Source organism: Prenolepis imparis, unplaced genomic scaffold (assembly GCF_030444845.1).
Source record: "Prenolepis imparis isolate NDT839.2.m4 unplaced genomic scaffold, iyPreImpa1.0 SCAF_6, whole genome shotgun sequence".
In the NCBI taxonomy this organism is placed as follows: domain Eukaryota; kingdom Metazoa; phylum Arthropoda; class Insecta; order Hymenoptera; family Formicidae; genus Prenolepis; species Prenolepis imparis.
The window spans coordinates 325,387-345,553 of record NW_028141164.1 but is presented as its reverse complement, the minus strand read 5'-3'; the positions used below and the strand labels follow the sequence as shown (position 1 = coordinate 345,553).

At 33.8% G+C, this 20,167-nt stretch overlaps 1 protein-coding gene across 2 annotated transcripts; it reads right to left on the bottom strand.

Annotated features, from left to right (window-relative positions):
- Positions 1-164: 164 nt before the first annotated feature.
- On the bottom strand, positions 165-19,432 carry Scaf (inactive serine protease scarface). 2 transcript variants are annotated; one of them, XM_083040173.1, is made up of 12 exons: positions 19,236-19,432; positions 17,982-18,286; positions 4,958-5,063; positions 4,501-4,635; positions 4,178-4,401; positions 3,637-3,988; positions 3,257-3,465; positions 2,609-3,040; positions 2,256-2,410; positions 1,690-1,970; positions 1,314-1,564; positions 165-921 (listed from the first exon to the last, which is right to left on the bottom strand). In XM_083040173.1, exons 3-12 carry the CDS (start codon positions 5,052-5,054, stop codon positions 772-774), a joined length of 2,286 nt encoding a protein of 761 aa, XP_082896299.1. In that variant the 5' UTR covers positions 5,055-5,063; positions 17,982-18,286; positions 19,236-19,432; the 3' UTR covers positions 165-771. The 2 variants fall into 2 exon arrangements, with proteins under 2 accessions (XP_082896299.1, XP_082896298.1); XM_083040172.1 differs by having other exon boundaries at positions 166-921; positions 4,178-4,404; positions 19,236-19,430.
- Between the last annotated feature and the right edge of the window lie 735 nt (positions 19,433-20,167).

Here is a 20,167-nt window from a genome sequence, read left to right as displayed (position 1 = left end):
ATATGCGTAAAAAACATAATTATATATATAACTACTAATAGAAACATTGTTGAGAAATACAAATTAAAAAGGTTCGTATCTTTTATTAATAAATTAATAAAATTATTAATTTATTAATAAATTAATTGTCATAATTCCTTTAATATTTTTCCTAACAAATATTTATTAAATGCAATATAATTTTTTCGACAGATTTCTTTATGACTTAATTATACACAAAAGCATATATCATTTATACGATTTTTTTATGTACGTATACATGTAACATGTGTAAAATTTTTGCATTACATCAGGTAAATAAATACGTTTGCGTCTAAAATCTAGGAGTTTATGTACTTCTTTTTATTGTCATACAATTGCTCTGCTCTCTCATACTCCGATACTGAATAATATTGATTTAGATATCAAATTTATTATGCAAAACAATTTTAGCAAAAAGTATTTATTATTATATAGAAGCTTTTTGTAAAAATTTCGAATAATGATAATATCCAAAAATATAACATAAAATATTTGAGCATACTTTAAGTATATCGATAACGTAATATATAACGCTATTCATTATTTGTAATTGTATTTCGGACAATTGTAACGCCCTTCTCTCTTGCGACTTACAATTAGCATGAAAATTATATTAAAACCACTAATTATTTTCGTCAGCATTACGTTAAATCGAGTATTATATGAGCGTGTCTGTTCTCGTTTTAACATTCGTGAGTATTAAAAAAATATGGTACATAACAGTATAAATATACACTGTATCTGTAGTTTTTATATTGGCGGCAGATATTCATTTCCCGCTGGTAAGTTACTCTTTCGATAGTCGTAACCATCATCGATATTGGTTTGTGCGGTTTCTATATTAGTTTCGGACATTATCTGTTTCATCCAGGCAACGTCAATTGGAGAGAATGTCGCTACCTAAGAGATAAAAAATCCATAAAATTCTGTGTAAAGATAATAGGATTATAATATGTAAAAAAAGAACAAATCAAGCATAAGACAGGATCGCTCATGAAGCACATATTAAATGTTGCATTCAAGAAGAAACGATGACTTTTTCTATTGTCTATGTAAAAAATGATGATATTTCCCTTATTTCTATTATATTATCTCTATTATAACAAAAAATTATAATTCAACATAATTACACAATTTTCAAAAACGAATATTTAATTATTTATAAATATATGTATACATATGTATGTGTGTGCGAATTATAGCTTGAATTTAATTTGCACGTGAGATATTATCATCTCGCGACCGTGGCAAAAGAAAAATTGTCTTAATTGTCAGTGATAAATCATACATACTTGATTTGTAGGCAAGCATCCAGTGTCTTGGCTGTAAATTCCGGCAATATGATATGCTCCCTTGCCATCGTAGCAAGCTAATGGAGCTCCGATATCGGCTTGACACATGTTATTGTCGTTATGTGCTTTACCGCAGATTACGTTATGCGCGATGTTGATGTGAGATTCTGCGCCCAAAACGCGATTTTGACAAACATCGTGCGACAAGAGATCCACGTCGACCATGTGCATGATGGCTCCAGCGTAATGCGCTAAATTTATATATATATATATATATATATATATATTTCATTTGTATATATATTTGTCTGCTCCCTCATCTGCTAAGTAAACCTCTAAAGAGACCTTTTCGAATGATAGAAACGTAAACATGTACCTTGTAATATTGATTTGCCCCATCCCGTCACTATACATTGCGATGGTTCTTGCACTTGATAATCATCAGGAAGGCATAACGTATTGATGTGTAAATTAAAAGTCGTGGGATGTTCAAGGAGTAACACGGCGGTATCATTGCTGGAGAATCCTTGCACGTATCCAGGATGATACTTGATCGTTCGTACTTGGATGATTTCGAACGGGAGTGGTTCCTCGTATGCAAGTTCGTAACCCAGTTTCCATTCTCCGAGTTTCACGGACAATTCGTTCGGTGAAAATCTGAATGTAATTCGAATATTTTTACACAAGTTTTCTTTTTTAAAAAAATATTTAATTGATGACAAATATCGGATTTAAAAAGAGATAGAGAGACACTTGATTTTATTTATAACTTATTTATGTGTATCGCGTGACAAAAAAAATTTTTTTTTTTTTTTAAGGATAGGATGCACACTTTAATGTATTAAAAAAATGGTATACATATATGGATAAATTATAAATTATAAAATTTTATTCCGCAAGCTCTCTATAATACAAATTATAAATTGGAAGTGAGAGTTTTACCTATTTATGCAACTGGCAGCTGTGAGAACGACATCCGAAGATACAAGCGCGCCGGAACACAAGATCTTACGTTCCTCCGACCACAGGACCATCACTTGCCACGGGATTTCACCGAAAGCTGCATCGGTTATCCTGAAGCCGGCTGGACGTTGTCCCTTTTAGCATACGAAGATGCAAATAAAATTCCAATTTATAAGTAGAATTTCTCTCTTTCTCAAAAGTTACTGATATAATACATCCCTCCGTTAATTAGCACTTACACAAGTTGCACTCGACTCTTCAATTTTCAAGTTTTATAATCCACAAATACTTTTTTAACAAAATTACTTTTGCAGATTATTTCGGATACTTACGTAATTTCTCACTCCGCATGGATTATTCGGCAATTGCGGCACGAAGGAAATTATATCCTGATCGCTTGGAACGGAGTCGTACGGATTCTTGATGAAGGGCGCGGGAGTGCTGATCGGAGCTATAGGAACCTGGGTAGAAATTGGCACCACGCGCTGCGGCGTCACGTCAGAATCGTCTGGCTCCAGAGGCAGGACGTTCGTGGGCTGCAGTTGCTCGTGGATCTGCGGCGGCTTAGGAGTCGTCTTGACAGGTAATTGTGTGGCCGGCTTCTTTGGCGGTCGTACCTTTGCAATGTTCAGAAACGTTGGAAAGCCCTGCTCGTCGAATCCACCGGTATAATTGGCTGGTAGATTACCAGTCGGCCACGGATCCACGTAATTCGGGTCGCGGCAACACTTGCCGACCACCCCGGTCTCGGAATTTCTGCAGCTCTGCAAAACGGATGATTCGCTTTTTACGAGAGAAATTTTATTTCTTACATTTTTATTTATTTTTCTTCGTTTCGCATATTTTTATTGTGCCAATTGAAAAAAATTTTCTATTATTAATAAAGGATATACTATTAATTTCGGAAGAGTGCTTTTAATCATCATTGATAGTTGAAATGTTTTTATTTAGCATTATATGCGAATCAATCCATATCTTACGCTTAATGGAACACGTCGTAGAAGCTGCTTGCTAGTAAGCGTGACTGGTTGTGGGCTAATTACTCCTTCCAACGTACAATACTGCTCTTCCACGCAGAGTAACGCAGCCGCGCATCCGGCTTGAACCGGAAACTGAAAGACCGCAGAATTGGAGCTCGTAGGAGCCGACTTGAGTGGAGGGAAAACTGGCTCGCTAGCACTAGCATCGCCTGCATACGCAACATTAATTTATATTAATACAAACAAATATAATAATGTACATAATGCGTTCTTTTAATTGTTATATATCATATATTATTTTTATATAGTTTCAACACACAGAGAGAAAACTATAGAAATTATATACACACAAAAAAGATAACCGATAAATTGCTGCATACCTGTTTGGTATTGTTCCTGTTGATTTGTATCGGCAGGTATTTGATTGTAATCAATCGGTGCCTCTTCAGTCGGTTCTGTATTGCCGAGACGAATCTGATTAGCAGATTCGATCGCGTATTTATCGTTTGGCGCGGCCTGCAATTCCGCATCATTTCCCGATGCGGGCTTCAATTCGGCAACATCCGCTTGATTATTTTCCCCGTACGGGACGTATCTCTGATCGTTCTCCAGACTTGGTTCTGGATATTGATTATCCTTCAGCACCGTATTGATTTGATTGTCGTACGGCGAATTATTTAAATCGTATCGCACGGTACAACATGTTTCGCGGCTTAGCTTGCACTCTTGCACCTGCATACGCGCGAAATGTACATAAAAGAATTGTTAAGTCAGTGTAAATTTGATTTTTTAGTTCACGCTGTTTTACATTATACATATATATTAAGAAAGCGTGTAATATTACAATTACTATCACAAATAAATACGAGATAAAATCAGTAATCTCCGTGATAAGGAATAATGAATGAATAATGATCTCACTTGTCCTGGCCGAATAAAGCCTTGCTTCAAGGGATGCACGTATCCGTTGATGCACAAGCTTTTGGCTACACAGATTTGATCTTGACCGCTGCAACTGACGGTGAAACCATCCACAACATTGGGATAGGATTGCAGCGTTTGATCAGAAGACTGATATACATATTCGGGATTATACTGCTTCTGCGATTCTGATGGTCTATGCGTTTCGTATCCTTCAAATGTGTCTGCTTCGCAACGACATTATATAATAATAAGATACGTTTTAATTTCTCGTTATAAAAAGCACGTGAAATAATTCGACATATTTCGAAATAAAGCCTTACTTTGCTGAGATTGATCCCAATTAAATTGCGCTTGACCAGTCTGTTGCGGAACAATGTTTTCTTTATAACTAGGAAAGACGCTGTTTTGTTGAATTTGGGAAGCACGATTGTCACCATACCAGACGATTTGATCTTCTGAAATGTCGCTTAACTTAACTTTTTTTTTCTGGGAGATTAATTTACAAGTTAGTTATTATAAATATATATATTTTCTTTGCGTTTTTCTTTTTAAGTACATATTCAATTATATTCAATGAAAAATTTAGAATAAAAAATAGACATTGCACATTTTTAAAAAATGTTGCTTTTTTCGATTTATATTTCTGATATAAAAAAAATATATAATTAAATCATTAAATAGTTTAAAATTTATATTTTCTATATCCTGAACGGAGAGACCCCACTCTCCCTGAAAAAAAATACGTGTTACATAAATTCTGCAATTGTATATACTGACGTGTCTGCAATTGAGGTGGCAAGGCTCCGTAAGGAAGTCCACGTGTGTGCGTAGCTAACGCTACTATAACTAGTAGCATTTCTAGCCGTGGCCTCATCGTGAAAATCTGTGGGAAGAAAACTACGTTAAACGAATTAATTATTATTTCGATTTCTACGACGCGATTTCTATGTCTGGATAGCGAGTAAATAAATAAAATTCCATCAACATCATTCGATGTCATTGTGCGAGCTGAACAATATCTATGGCAAAAAAAAAGAAAAGATTTTTGCATATCTCTCCGACAATGGCCGGCAGACCGGTTCTCCTCAAAAATATCTCGAATCGTATAAACGCTATATAAAAGTTGTGTAAACTTTTGCTTGCTTTTTTTAACGCACAGGCAGTAGGTGAATCATTTTAAGAATGCGACAAGATAAAATTTATAATTTTATTACACTCCTCCTGTTCGCCTGTTTTAGTAACTATTAGACGATATGCGGAGGAACAGAACGGTACTTTAGAACCGCACCATAAGCTTCTCTAACAATAAAAGAGATTGCGTAACAGAGAATTATAGTTAGACAGAAATTGCATACGCGTGGATGACGTGTGGAAGAAGGTTGCGAGTTGCATTATTTTTGTGCGTAGGAATAATTCATTCATAGTGCATCTGCATCTTTGGTGCGATACTGATGAGATAAAAATTTATACACAGAAAGGTAACATGTGTTTTTCTTTTCTTTTTTCCTTTGCATATATATGTAGTTACACGGTTAATGATCGATATTGACAAAAAGATTGCGCGCGTTCTTGTACAAAAAAGTAATTTAAATCATTTAAATGTCACGGCTTCTTTTTGCGATTCCATTTAATATTTCAAGTTTTTAAAATAACTCTGCCTCTCTCTCTTTCTCTCTATTTCTCTATTGAAAGTTAATACCGATATAAGCCGTAAGATTAGCATTTTGCGGCATGTAAATTTACACAGGCACAGACGCGCACACACACACGCACACACACACGCACGCACACACACACACACACACACACACACACACTTATATATAATTCTAACATATAATCTAAATATCGTGTTGATGTTATCTCAATATCTCGCAATATGTGCAGACTATCTCAGACGCAACATAATGCGACATCTCAAATTGATTATTCAAATGGTAGTTCTAAGTAAGTGATTCAAAAGCAAGATATGATTTTTGATACACCTTGTATGTTTCTTCCAATATTGCATAAGCACGTGGAATGGCAGATATCGATAGGGAGGCGTGTAAATGGAAACACTTTCGTTTCGTTTCGTTTCGTTATCCTCTATCGATGAAATAATCATGGATCGCGTTCAAGGATGTGTGATTTTTATTGTTTGAGTATTTATATGAAAATTATTCAGCTGCTCGAATATACATACATATATTGCATAAAAAATCAATACTTATTTGGCCGGGCGCCAGTGTAAGTGCTAACACATCCTTCTATCAATGATGTCATCTTGCTCGATTAGGTCAGGTCAGGGCCACAGTTGGCAAACGCGGGCGTGAAAGACAGAACTGTATTCCGATATTTGCGAAATTCCATTGGTATTATCGCTGATTATTTGCGATTACGTTTCTATTCTAATTTAAATCAAGTGTCATATATCAATTATGTTTTTATTTAATCAGACAAAATCAAAATTTAGCATAACAGCAGTATTGACAATTAATTTAAATTTAATTTTCTTAACTTCAACACATTAACTCTATACAGTTGTTAAACAAATGAAATAAATCGAATCAATTATGGAAAATTATTGTCATGTCAAACATAACAAAACGAAACAAGCGAAGAAATATATAACGAAAAATGTCTAATGGATGACCATCGATTAATATGTACATATATTTATAATAAATAATGTCTGATATCGAACTATTAAATATATATTTTGTTGCGGTCAAATTTTATGAGTCACACGTGTCTCATCGCAAAAATCTTCATGGAATTCGAGAGAAAGAGACGAACGCGATGAACGCATTACGGATTTCCCGTATTTAGTCTCCGATGATCTAACTAAAGACTCGCTTCGCAATTCAGCGTGAATGTTTTGTGAGAATGACTCGCGCGCGTACAAATTATACGCTCTATTCATGTCTAAAATTATACGTAAAAACTTCAATTTGATACGCCTGTCAAATTTACGCGATAATTTTTCATCCGCAATAAATTCTCGAGACATAGCTTCCAAAGCTACAATCGTAAGTCGTAAGAGATACGTTTCCCGTGGGAAACAATTGATAGAAATTGATTTGAATGCAATAAAAAATTCCTAGTCTATCAAAATTAAATTAATTCTAAAAAATATTTAAATCGTTAGTTTATATTTGCTTTCTATTTTTTTTTTTTTTTTTTTTATTGATAAATAAGCTTTTTCAACTATGAAATAAACTGTAATAGTGTTTGGTAATGCATAAAAAAATTTTATAAAAAAGAAATCAGTTTTACTGTAGCAATATTTATCAAAAAAATTAGACAATTTAGTCATATTAATCACTATTCAATATTCTATAACAACACAGTAAAAATGGAATTTTTTGTTATTAAAAATGTTATTTAATTTAATTTAACACAGTTTTGAAACATAGTTATGATCTTAGTAATTATAAATTTCATTTTTTTATAGAAGTTTTGGTTTTATAATTTAATAAATCAAATATTGAAATTACAATGAGGGAGAAATATCTTGTATAAACTTTACATATTTTTATTTATTTCGTTAATGCAAAAAGATGAGATTTTTTACCATCTACCACGATATTTTATTATTTTTGCACATATATGTGAAAAAATAATGTAGGCATTCGCAGTCGCGACAAATTTCATAAAAGATTTTTTACTTTCCACTTTCGAACTTTGTGTACTATATTACTTTTGCGGCTGTTAAAGCGGTGAATAAAAATAATAACCCTCCAATCGCGAAGGATTAACAGCGCTGACCAGCGGGAGAAAGTGCGAGAGGTAGTATCGAGAAACGCCGAAAATTCACGATGCGTTCGATTTCCACGGATAAGCGCCAGTCAGACCGTCAAAATATTATTTTGCAAATGTGTCCTCTCGGCTCGCACGCACACTTTCACGTATATACATTAATGTTACTACTTTCTCCTTCATTGAACTACGCAGATTACTCGAGTATCGCACACAAATCAGACTTGCGTCGAATTCGGGCGCATCCTAATAATTCGAATCTGGAGCCGAAATTGAAATTGAGATCCGGGTTCGAGCTCTCTCGAGACGCCGGCTTCGTTTTATTACTACAACACAGAAACGAACCATAGAAAATTCGTCTCTTTCCTTTTCTTTTCTTCTCCCCCCCTTCTCTCTCTCTCTCTCTCTCTCTCTCTCTCTCTCTTTCTCTTGCGACACGAAGACGCATAAATAATCCGTCGATTTTGACGCATTTCGTCGGGCGTTTTTGTAATGCGGGTGTAATATGCATATACAGCGTAAATACTTAAATATTCACGTCCTCATTAATAACTCCAATCGCCGGTCGAATAGCTGCCAAGTAGAAACTTACTTTCGATTTGTCAATCAATAAGTACTTTCACCGATACGGCATCTCGCTATACATAATTAAGACGATCACATAATTAACAACCGAATTCGCTATCGAGTATGTATGGAAGATTTTGTCAATATAGATTGTAAAATAAAAATCGTGGACACAAGAGGTTGCGACACTTTTTAAAAAATGAGTTTATATAAATATGCAGTAAAATTCAGGATGCGAATCATTGTCATGTGCTTATGCGCGATAAATGATCATGATGTTGTCAAATTTGCGTATAGTGTGTAATATAAATTTAAATGTCATGTGTGGATAATTTATAATAAAATAAACATTAAATTCGATAAATATAAAGTGTCGCAATCTCTGTGTCTACGACTATATACATATACATATGGACATGAAAACTCATGTAATTATGTTAATATGATATAGTTACACGTGGATTATATTTCAGATAATAAATAAACGAATGCAGTTGAATTGTTAAGAATATAGATAAGAATAACATAAGAATTGAAAAACAGTGCAAATCTAATTTAAAGTATTAAAATCAATTTTATACTGAAATATAAATTCTTTTCAGTTTTAATTATAGAAATATATATTTTTATTTTTTTGATCTATTAGCAAAATCGTCCACATTTATTATATGTAACCTTGAATTTATTGTTTAATAAAATAAAATAAATTTAAACAAGTTCTGATGTATATCACAACGTGACATTTGACTGGATTTTGATATGTACGAAATTATAACATCATCTATCGTTTATTAAAATATATTATTTATGATCTATTTTTTGAATATTTAATTATTATATGATGTCATTACATTACCTTATCTTCTATTTTATTGTAAAAAACCAAATATAAAGACTCTTGAACTAGAATCTCTTTCGAGGAAAAGATAAAAAAATACTGAAAATTTGAAAATACTGTATTTAAGACCTCTTTCTTATATCGAGCCTTTCAATCTATCAGGTAAAATATCAGCGTAACACATTTGATATTTTGATTACATATATAGCGCTTCATCAATCAAATTTCGAATAAAGCGATATTTTTACAGCAACTAATAAATGGGCGTCTAATGAAGCTATAGTTCCTCGTTACATCACGACAAGTATTTTGTTCAAATCAATGTTACAGCGAAATCGGTTGTGTTTTTTCTGCTCAATTTCCCTGTCCAATGACTAGTCTATGATATTATACAAACGTATGTGATGTTTTTGGGTCGCCTGAATTCTAGGTCGTGCATACACCTCTGTAAATAAAAAAAAGAAGTGATCCTATAACATTCATCGATCTAACTTTCCAAAACATACGTCTGATAGCGAGGTGGCCGTTCTTTAAAGGCGTTATCCTTCGATCTCACACGTCGCGGCCTCTTGTAGAGATGAAATTTATGACAGTTACGCGATCAGATTCGCGCGATTAAAATGCAAAGTGCGCAAAAAAGAAGAAAAAAAAGTGATTAAACGTACTTTCATCTTCTTTAACTTCTCTTTTATGGAAATACTTAGATACCCAATGCAATTCTTCATTCGAATAATCATATCCCGGTGATAACTATCAGGATTTTGTTTATTTAAAAGGCCATATATAAAAACGATACTTCTACATCAAAATAAACAAAAAAAAAAAATCAAAATGAAAGTCAACTTTTAGTTTTCAACTGGATTAATTATGAATTCTTATACTCTTATATATATGTATATTATATATATTTATAATTCAATCCGATTATAATTACATATGCTTCTTTACGACTGCATGATTTTAATGAGATCTTTTTAACGACTATCATTGCGTAATGTACATTTAGCATTTCTTGATATCGTCATTACGGCGTCGTAAGGTCTGTCACCGAAAGAGTTTACGGTTCCCTCCGCTTGTGAGATCCACGATCGAAGTGCACGAGACATACGTCTGTCGAAAGACGACGACGTCGCCGCGAAGGAGAGAAATTAAAAGTCGGGCAGGCATCACACTTCCCGGAAACTCGGACGTTCTCCTCTCTCTCACGCGCCGGAGAGAATTTGACCTCCTATTACTCTCGCCGGCCGCGGTATGCATTTTACTTTTGGGAAAGTTTCGGCCGAGTGACCAGAGCTCACGCGCGTGGGACCGGCGCGGCGGCGTGTTTTTTTAGGCCCGATCTAGAAAGGAGCAAGGTCGCTAAATAATAAACTACCTCCTCTCTGATGTCATCCGCGCATGAATTATGAAATTCGCTGGCTTGCGTGTGTCGTGACGATTATCAGGATCGTGATAGCGTTCCCATTGTAGCCCATCCTGTAATAAAAGATGCTCCCCTTTTTCTCCCCAACCAAGGAGATTACTAAAGATGCAAATAAGGACGCGTTGTTTCGAGACCGAGGCCTTAATATTAATGCAATGCCATTCGATATTAAAAATTAGAGTTATAGAAAATGTATAAAAATATATAAAGCAAAATTTTTTATATCCGTTTTCAACTAATTTCAGCGGATTTATCTTATATATTAAAACATGAGAACTTAAGCTCGATTGTTGAGCTGAAAGGTGTCTCTTTTTGTAGAAGAATTATTTTGGAATAATTCTATCTATATATGAATAGTTGAGGACTTTTTATCGAGAGCAATAAATATATACATTATTCCTAACTTAATTATATATATATAATTATATATAATTACACTTGTGTTAATAAAACTCTAGTCGGAATTTGATTTGCAAGATTTTATAAATTGTTAAAAATTGTGGGACTTTAGGAATAAATCAACTTATTTAAAAGAAATATAACTGTATTGATGAAAATTCGAAAAACGAATCGTGCGAGCGAATGCGGGTGGGTATATCTTAATCGACCCGGGTCTCGGTCCTTCTAGCTTTTCACTCGATAAATGCCAATCGACCTCGTAATTAAGTTAACTTTCGCCAGTTATTTGCATTCCACGATTCGGCGATGGACCAATCCCCGTCACCGGCCCCGATCCATCCGCAAAATGTAAAACGAGAAAGCAATCAAGGATGGCCGCGTCGATCCGTTCATCCGGCTCAATTATATCCCCACATCGACGCGAGAAATCTCCCCTCTCGCACCCTCTCCCCCCTTTAGGATATACTGGGGATACTTATGAAATATCGAACGCATCCGTGACACTATGTCCGATGACGACGCCGAGTTTGCCAGGATTACATAAACCGCAAACGGAGAGTTCAAAGGTCTGACAAGATTCTTCGGCGCCGCGCTCTAACTGCGAATCGAGGCCTAACAGTCCCGTCGACCTCGCCGAAAATCTCTTCGCATAACTTTCAGGAGATACACCTCGTCATTTAATTTTACTCTCGATACTTGTCAAATATAACATTCGGCATATGGTAATTTTATATCTGACTGCTCGCGTCGATCGCGAACGAATTTAACTTTTAATTCGCGACATTGTCATAGCACAATGGTTCGATATACCAGAGTTATGAGTGTATAAATATTGTTTAATAAGTATAAGTATTACGCACTCTTCAACTGAGTGTGTTTGTGTGCGAAATTGATACGGTGTAAAAGTCCATTTTTAAATGACTGTTACTATGTCAATTAAGAGCAGCTAATCTGCGAGTTGTTTGAATAGATTGATAAATCTATATATGCTGCGAAAAAAAGCAGCCGACATAATCTTATTCATTCGACACTTTTACTGTTGCTAATATCTTCTCATACTCATACGTGTATTCTCGCGATGATGATGTAACGGGATCTGATTCTCTAGATCGTGATAATAAAGATCGATTTAGTTAGGAATCTGTCTAAGTTTCTCCCTCTCTCTCTCTCTCTGTATAGATGAAATCTTTCATAATACAGTTTATTACGAAATTATTCAGATTTTATCGAAAAATTTGTTAGAAAATTAAACTGTCAAGAAATTTGTACCATTTCGTTGGACATATTAATATTTTGGAAAAAATAGAAATACACATTTGATTTAGAATAAAAAAATTAAAAAAATTAATATACATGTAATAACATATAATAAAATATGCATTTTTTTAATTAATACACTTTTTAGTATCTGCTCGGCAAGCATTTCTCTTGATAATTTTGCAAATAATTATTTGCACCACCTGTATACAATACAGATGGACCAGTTGAGAATACAGGAAACTTTTATACAATCTAGACACGTACCGTTTGACACGTGTAACGATCGAGTAGAAAATACTAATGCGATTCTATAATCAAATCTCGAGTGCCTTTAATTATTCAGGGAGTACCGAGAGAAAGAGAAATGCAATAAATAATTCTCGACACGCAAATAGAGAGGGAGAAAAAAATCAAGAATATTTTCAGAATATTTCCAGATGTATTCTTCCCTTTCGAATGGCTAAACTGTAACTGCGGGTGACCTTAAAATCGCCATCGGAGGAGATTTAAATATGAATATCTGTTTGCTCTCGCGTTTTCGCCACAACATGTATTTTCACGCATTAACCTTTCGCGTATCCTCGTGACATGGATTCTATTCATGATCCGAAGACATTGCGCCATTACGAGCGAAATGGGGGTCCGTGTCGGCCAAAGGTGACGCGTAGATCGTGGTAGGACGACCTGTGCGTCGTAAAATAAACACGCGAATATTTAAACGAAAACGTTTTCGTCCTGTCGCTCTTGCAAGAGAAATCGGTAATTACATTTATTATCGAAATCAAGTCGCCATTGACCCCTTTTGGACCGCAAATACCACTTGACACACGCGAGATTCGCGAGTATTTTATTCATCTTTTATTAATGGTACGCGTTATTAATCATGCTACAAGTATATATACTTATACATATATCTTGAGACTTACTATAACTACTTCCTAATTACTGTGCTATAAAAAATTGCATAAGCTTCCTAAAAAAAAAAGTTTAATCTTGTATAATAGAATTATCCAATTTATGCGTATGTGCATAATGTAGAAAAATTTGCAGAGCTATTAACTTTGATGCATCTAACGAAACTATTACAATATTTCCTTTCGAGATTTCACATTACAAAAATCATAATTTTGTTGATCTGGTATGATTGTATGACACACATATGACTCTGTACCGACAAACAAAAATGAAGATAAATAAAAACTAAATAAAATATCAAGAACACAAAGGAGAGAAATGAAAGTTGCCAAGTTATACTATGCTGCTATCTCAAAAGAGATCTCTTCGGAAGCGACACGGCTAATCGCGCCAGCGAAGACGCTTCCTCTCTTGGGATGAGATAAAAAGATAATCCGTATAAAATATAGCCCGATGTCTGTAAGCTGACGTAAGAATGGCGCCTTGAGATTGACTAAGATACGCGCAAGAGGTAATAGCTGACTAATTGCGCGTGTCATACGCGAAGTGGAGAAAGCAACGTGTGGGCCTCGTCGAAGGGCGCCCCGAATGTCCCCCGGCTCGTTTTCTCGTTTGTAGTTTCCCACGGGTACGATTAATTATATCCTCGAGGAGGAAATTACGTCGACCTTGAAGAGCCACTGGCCGCGCGAGCAACGACTTAGGCTTAATTATTAATTTCCGAGGTATGCGCGTCTGTACGTATCTTAGCGGATCAAAGGTCCATCATCTGGACGTCCTCCGATCACTCAACCTCGACTTTTTGACGATCCCGTTCGATTTCCGGTAGCGCCTGCTCGCGGATTGCAAAACGTTGATATATCGGTCAAACTCGTATCTCATAAAACAGACGACGCCTTTCTCCATATATGCGGAAGAAGACGAATCGTGGCTATGCAACGTGTCTACGTGTCTACGTGTCTAGAATGTAAATTTTATGACATATAATATTAACGATCATGTATCATTATTACCATAACACGAGCGAGATACACATTCGATCGTGATGGACGCGAGGAAGCTGAACAAAAAGGTTGAAATTTTGGAGAAAAAAAAATACCGTCTTATTACGAAATAACGTTTTATTACGAAATAATGTACCGTATAAAATGATTCGATCATTATTATATGACACGTCATATATCTGTTATGCGGATGTATTTATAGTCAGAATTGTGAGTGGCATATCTCTTGTAAAATATTAAGAGAGTTGCAAATATATTAATAAATAAATATATAAAAGTATGTGTATGTACACACAGAATATTTTTCGCGCTTCGTAGAATCTATTTTTCAAATCTACACTTCAGATTCTGATACGAAAGATTATAAGACTTGAGAAAAAAAGCGATATTAACAATCAAGTATTTTTATTATCGCCATGAGCAAAGAACTTTTATGATTCCGAATTAAATTATTTGCATTTAAAAGTCAGAAGAATATTATTTTAATCTGTATTTCTTTAAATTGAATTTTATCTCTTTATACACACACACACACACACATTTGCTTAATGTGTGTGTGTGTGTGTGTGTGTGTGTATATATATAAATAAAGAAAAGTTGTAAAATATGCAACATAAAAAAGTCACAAACTTTCCCCCTCCTACATCTTTAAATAAAATTAATTTTACGAATTAAAAAAAATAAATGATAAATTTTTTATCATAATATTTTAATTGATACCTACTTTTGAAAAGATAATGTTCATTATTTTTACGAACATAGAAAATTATTAATTTTATTCAACTATGAGGATTGAAAAATGGACGTTGCAAAATCTTTGACAAACACATGCTTAGTTGTTTGTTTGCTTTGACATGGACTTAAATTGCATAATTGCGTCATAATATGTTCGCGGTGTATTTAATTAAATCTATGATTGCCACGTTGTGGAAATGTCGTTTCCAAATTGTAGTTTAATCATCTTTACAAGGTCACATCATGTTTTTTTTTATTATATATTTGACCTTATATATTTAGATTAGTCGAAAAATCATCGGCGTATTCTTATTCGACATCCTTTTTTTATCTCTCTTTATTGAAAAATTAGCGCGCAGCTTGCGAGATTCGATGTACTTTGTAAATCAATATCGTTATTCTGCTCGTTTAAAGGTTACAGATGAAGATCCAGTTTTACAAGATCTCATTTTTATTTATATACAGAATATTTAATAAATTATTTCAAGTCACATAAAAGTATTCTTCGTTGAACTTGGAGTTGATTCATTTTTATCAAATATTGTAATTAAACCTAATTAAAAAATATAGAGCATAAGAAAATAAAAAAACTTTAATCGAATTAATAAAATTTCTAAATTATCTTTAATCTTCAAAAATCTCGAGATCTCTTTTATGCAAAATTTTGTTTAAATATGTATCGTCTATCTCATATACATTTATGCTAATCCACGAAATATCTTAAATTCAAACACTTGAAACTAAGGACGATATTTTGGGCAGATTTCATAAAGTATTGTGTTATACATTTTTCAAATTCTTGGTAAGAGAAGGACGTGAGAGATGTAAAATAAGTTAAATTCCACACAGAAGTGTGTATATATATATATATATATATATATATATATATATATATATATATGTATATATAGGAGCGATTTTTGGTAATTTGTCGACGAACAGCGAGTTTACGCGCGCATGGGAGAGAATCTTCGCGAGAGAATCGGGGATTACCTAATCCGCCTGCGAGAACAATCGGCCCACAGACGCGAAATAAAAAAAAATTGTAAATTACGACATGACGAAGATGATGGTCTATAATACAAGAAACTAGCAATGCGGCACAAATGATTCAAAGGTCCTCCAGACTGATGGGGTTCAAGGCCTCAAGCGAGGACTCTTATTAACCACCCCGCGTTTATTTCGTTTAATTTATGTATGTATATTGGTGTGCTTAGAGTTTATTTATAAATTAGAGAACCTTTATCATACATGGGAATATAATCGTTCGCGAACGGGTTTTAGGTTTTAGACATTAGCATATTCAGGATTAGCATCTTGAAATAATTTAGGCGGACGGAAGCATAAAAGGCGCGAAGAGCAGGAAGGGGGACAGACCCTTGAAATGGGTTTCGTATACAATATCTCTACGAGAGAGCCTTTCTTATACTCCCCCATAAATCTGGCGCGTGCTTTTTGCATCGAGATTAAATTATTTTTGCCGCGAAGGAAGAAAGAAAACAGACAAGCGATATAAATAAACAACTCCTTCGTCTGTCGTAGATAACAAATCGGCAAATAAATCGCAAGGTTTGAAAAACGCGATTTATCGATATTTTATTCATATCATTTGTCGAATTATCTATAAACTTTAATTGAATTGAAATAGCTTTTCGGCAATTTGGACGCGGACTAATTAACACAGTTATATGTAAAATTTTTATTGGAATAATTTATTTAGAAAAATTTGCGTGCCTGAAAAAATTCCTAGTTTTTTTCATTTCTTTTCAGATTTTACAAAAATTTTAAAAGAAACAGAATTGTTTTTTCTTTAAGATATTTTTGCCCCGGTGGTTATTAATTTTTATTGATGAAACGCATTAATCTCGGTATACTCTTTTTACGGCCGAGTACACAATTATGGTACGCAATATATTCGAGAAAATATTGTTGATTAATTGAATAATCACCGCGTGTAAGCCGTAAGTTTAATTGTAATTCATCTCTTTTACGCGAAGGGTCTCGCCTTTCTTCCGTCTTTCGAAAACACCGCGCAAGCGACCGGAAAAAGAAAGCGGCGAATATTTAGCATTATACAACTCTAATGTCCTACATTCTGACATTAATTTTGAGGGTCCACGAATATCGCGAGCGGGCGATTTTTCGTCATTCAAATCTTGCGATATTAAACAAAGGAAAATCCCAGAAATGTAGAGCCTTATAGGTCTTGAATCATATACATTTCATGAATTAAAAATTCTAATTATATTGAAAAAAAGAACCAAGTCTTTTTTAAATTATCATTCACTCTTTACGATTTGATCTTTTAAATCTTCTTTAAGAGAGATTCTCTTTTTAAAAAAATAAAATTGATATTTGTATAGATTATATATAGACGAATATTTAAATATTATCTATCTAACATATGAAAACTGTATTCAGTAATCTTTCAAATATTTTTGCATCTTGTGCCGATAACGCAAGAAATGAGAGAATTACTCTGTATAAAGGTAGAAGTGTCTTTGTAAATTAGTTAAAAAAATATAGACATATTTGTCTCGCAGAGATAGATCGTTATAGATTTGAGCACAATTTAACATCTCGGCGCATAATTGAAATTTCGATGCTACAAACACACGAGAATGATCTTCATTTCACTCACAGAAATTGAAATCGCAGCAGTTGACGCAAAGTATATATATATATATATATATATATATATATATATATATATATATATATATATGCATATATTTCTCGGCATCTACACAGCATCCAATATCGAACTTGTCGAAATGTTACCGGTTTCGAGTACCACCATGATTATGCAGCTTGAATGGTGCGAATAATATATTTGTGACGCGCAAATATGAGTACTCGTATTCATTGTGCGTGCGCGCGCGCGCGCGTTCGATAAATAAACCAAGTGCGTGTACTTACTTAATGTGTATCCTCCCGCGTGGAGTGTGTAACGCGCGTGTCGCTTAAAAGAAAGTCAATATAACTGGCGCTGGTTTCGTATCCCTTCTTCTCTTATACCATCCTCCGGTGATCTGGCCAGTACCCCCCTACCATTTTCGTACGCGGATCGCCACTGTCCTTCGGTATCCTACGCTGGTCAACATATTAACGTTGACTCCTCCGTAGTCCATCCGCGCCAATTTCATTCCTCCTGACCGCGCATCGAAGTCACCCATCCCGAATGCACTTTTCTACAGGATGCTTACTTCACGAACTATTTTGCGCTAAAAATTAAAAATGTATAATTTTTTTCATTATTTGAAAAAATTTGCATTATTAAATATAATAGAGTTTTAATAGATAGATAGAGGAGAGAAAGAGCGAGAATTTTGTTAAAGTAAAAAAGACTACTTATAATCAAAAGAGACGCTTATTATCTATGCGAATTCCTGAAGCGCACTTCATCAAGAAACACTTTCTTTTTTCATCAATCAGCAAGATGAAAATTATTCTTACGTCGACATTCCTGTGGAAGGAAAGATCGTTTCTCTCGATCTCGGATATCTAGATATATGCGCTAAAACGCGGCGCCTATTTAATATACATTCTGTACTTGCGCGCATCTCCCAAAAGTACATTTTGTAAATGCAACATGTTTTGCGTGAATCGTTCCTTATTTTTTCTCTCTTTTCGTTGTAAACAGCGAGATATAGTGCCACAGAATAATAAATAATAATTTCAATATATGATGACAATATAATAACATATATATATGTATCACACACGATTTAAAAAATGATGACTAAATAATTAACCGATTCACATATTAATTTCTCTACGATGATTCCGAAAGCAATGCCTATCGAGCATTAGATTTTATGTTTTATATACATAATTAAATATATTACAATTAAAATTTTACATGATAAATAAAAAATCTAACTTTATTCACTTAAAATTTCAATCGAGAGAATGGATACTGAATTGGTAAAATAATTTAAGCAAATGAAAAGAAAGCGCGTAGAAAAGTTTACTTCATTAATTCCGCCTGTCTCTAGGATCACTTATCTATGCGAGAAAGGTTAGATAAATTTCGACTCATCCATCGATTTCAACAAGAAACATTTCTCGAGGGCCGAATAAATTGGCGACGTATTCCCATATCGTGATAATATTCATTATCATTATAAAAATCGTGCGATGTCGCAATGTTATATCGTCATAAATACTCACACTACGTCAGGAGCCCCCGAAAAAGACAGCGGCTGGTGAGCGAGGAGGGGAAATGGACCTTATGACCATGACAGGATGATCCGGGTATTCCGGAATGAGTCGACACTCGTTGTGTGTAAGAAGAATAAAACACCAAATCTAAATATGTACACACGTGGGCGGACAGAACGACCTGGCCCCTGCAAAGCCTGCAAAGAATTCGGTTAATGCGTTAATCGACGCATGTATCTACGATATATCGATGCTTACATCTACGATATATCGAGATTTAAAATTCCTTCGCTTTCCATAAATCGATAACATCAAAAATCGTTTTAAAAATATACATTTATATATATTATGTGTAATATTTATATTATTTATAAAATATACATTTAAATATATATTTATATATTATATATATACATATATATATATATATATATGGTTCTGTAGTCAGTCTATATTTATATATACATTTATTTATATATATTTCAAAGTAGAAAATTCCAAATATTATGTATAGCGCTTGCTGACAGAAATAAGTTTCAAATACGATATGTGAGAAAAATTATTAATATATGTTTAAAACAATTTAAACATTTAAAGATAAAGAGAAATGTAACATATATATACATGAGCTCCAAATATTCTTTTACAATACGCAATTTATGTACATCAGAGAATCAAGTTATAAAAAAAAAATTTTTCTCTCATAAGCATAAGAATTTAACCTTTTTTTGTACAACAAAAAGTGCCATGCGAGATACTGTATTATTAACAGAAACAAATATATTTGTATAGTGCGCTTTCAAGTATAATTCTACAAATTAACTGTGATTAAATATGTAATTAATTGTAAAACAAACATTACCAATATGAAAAACAAAAACGCGTTTTCTATTTATTTTTATTCATTTAATCTTAATCTATATATATATATATATATATTT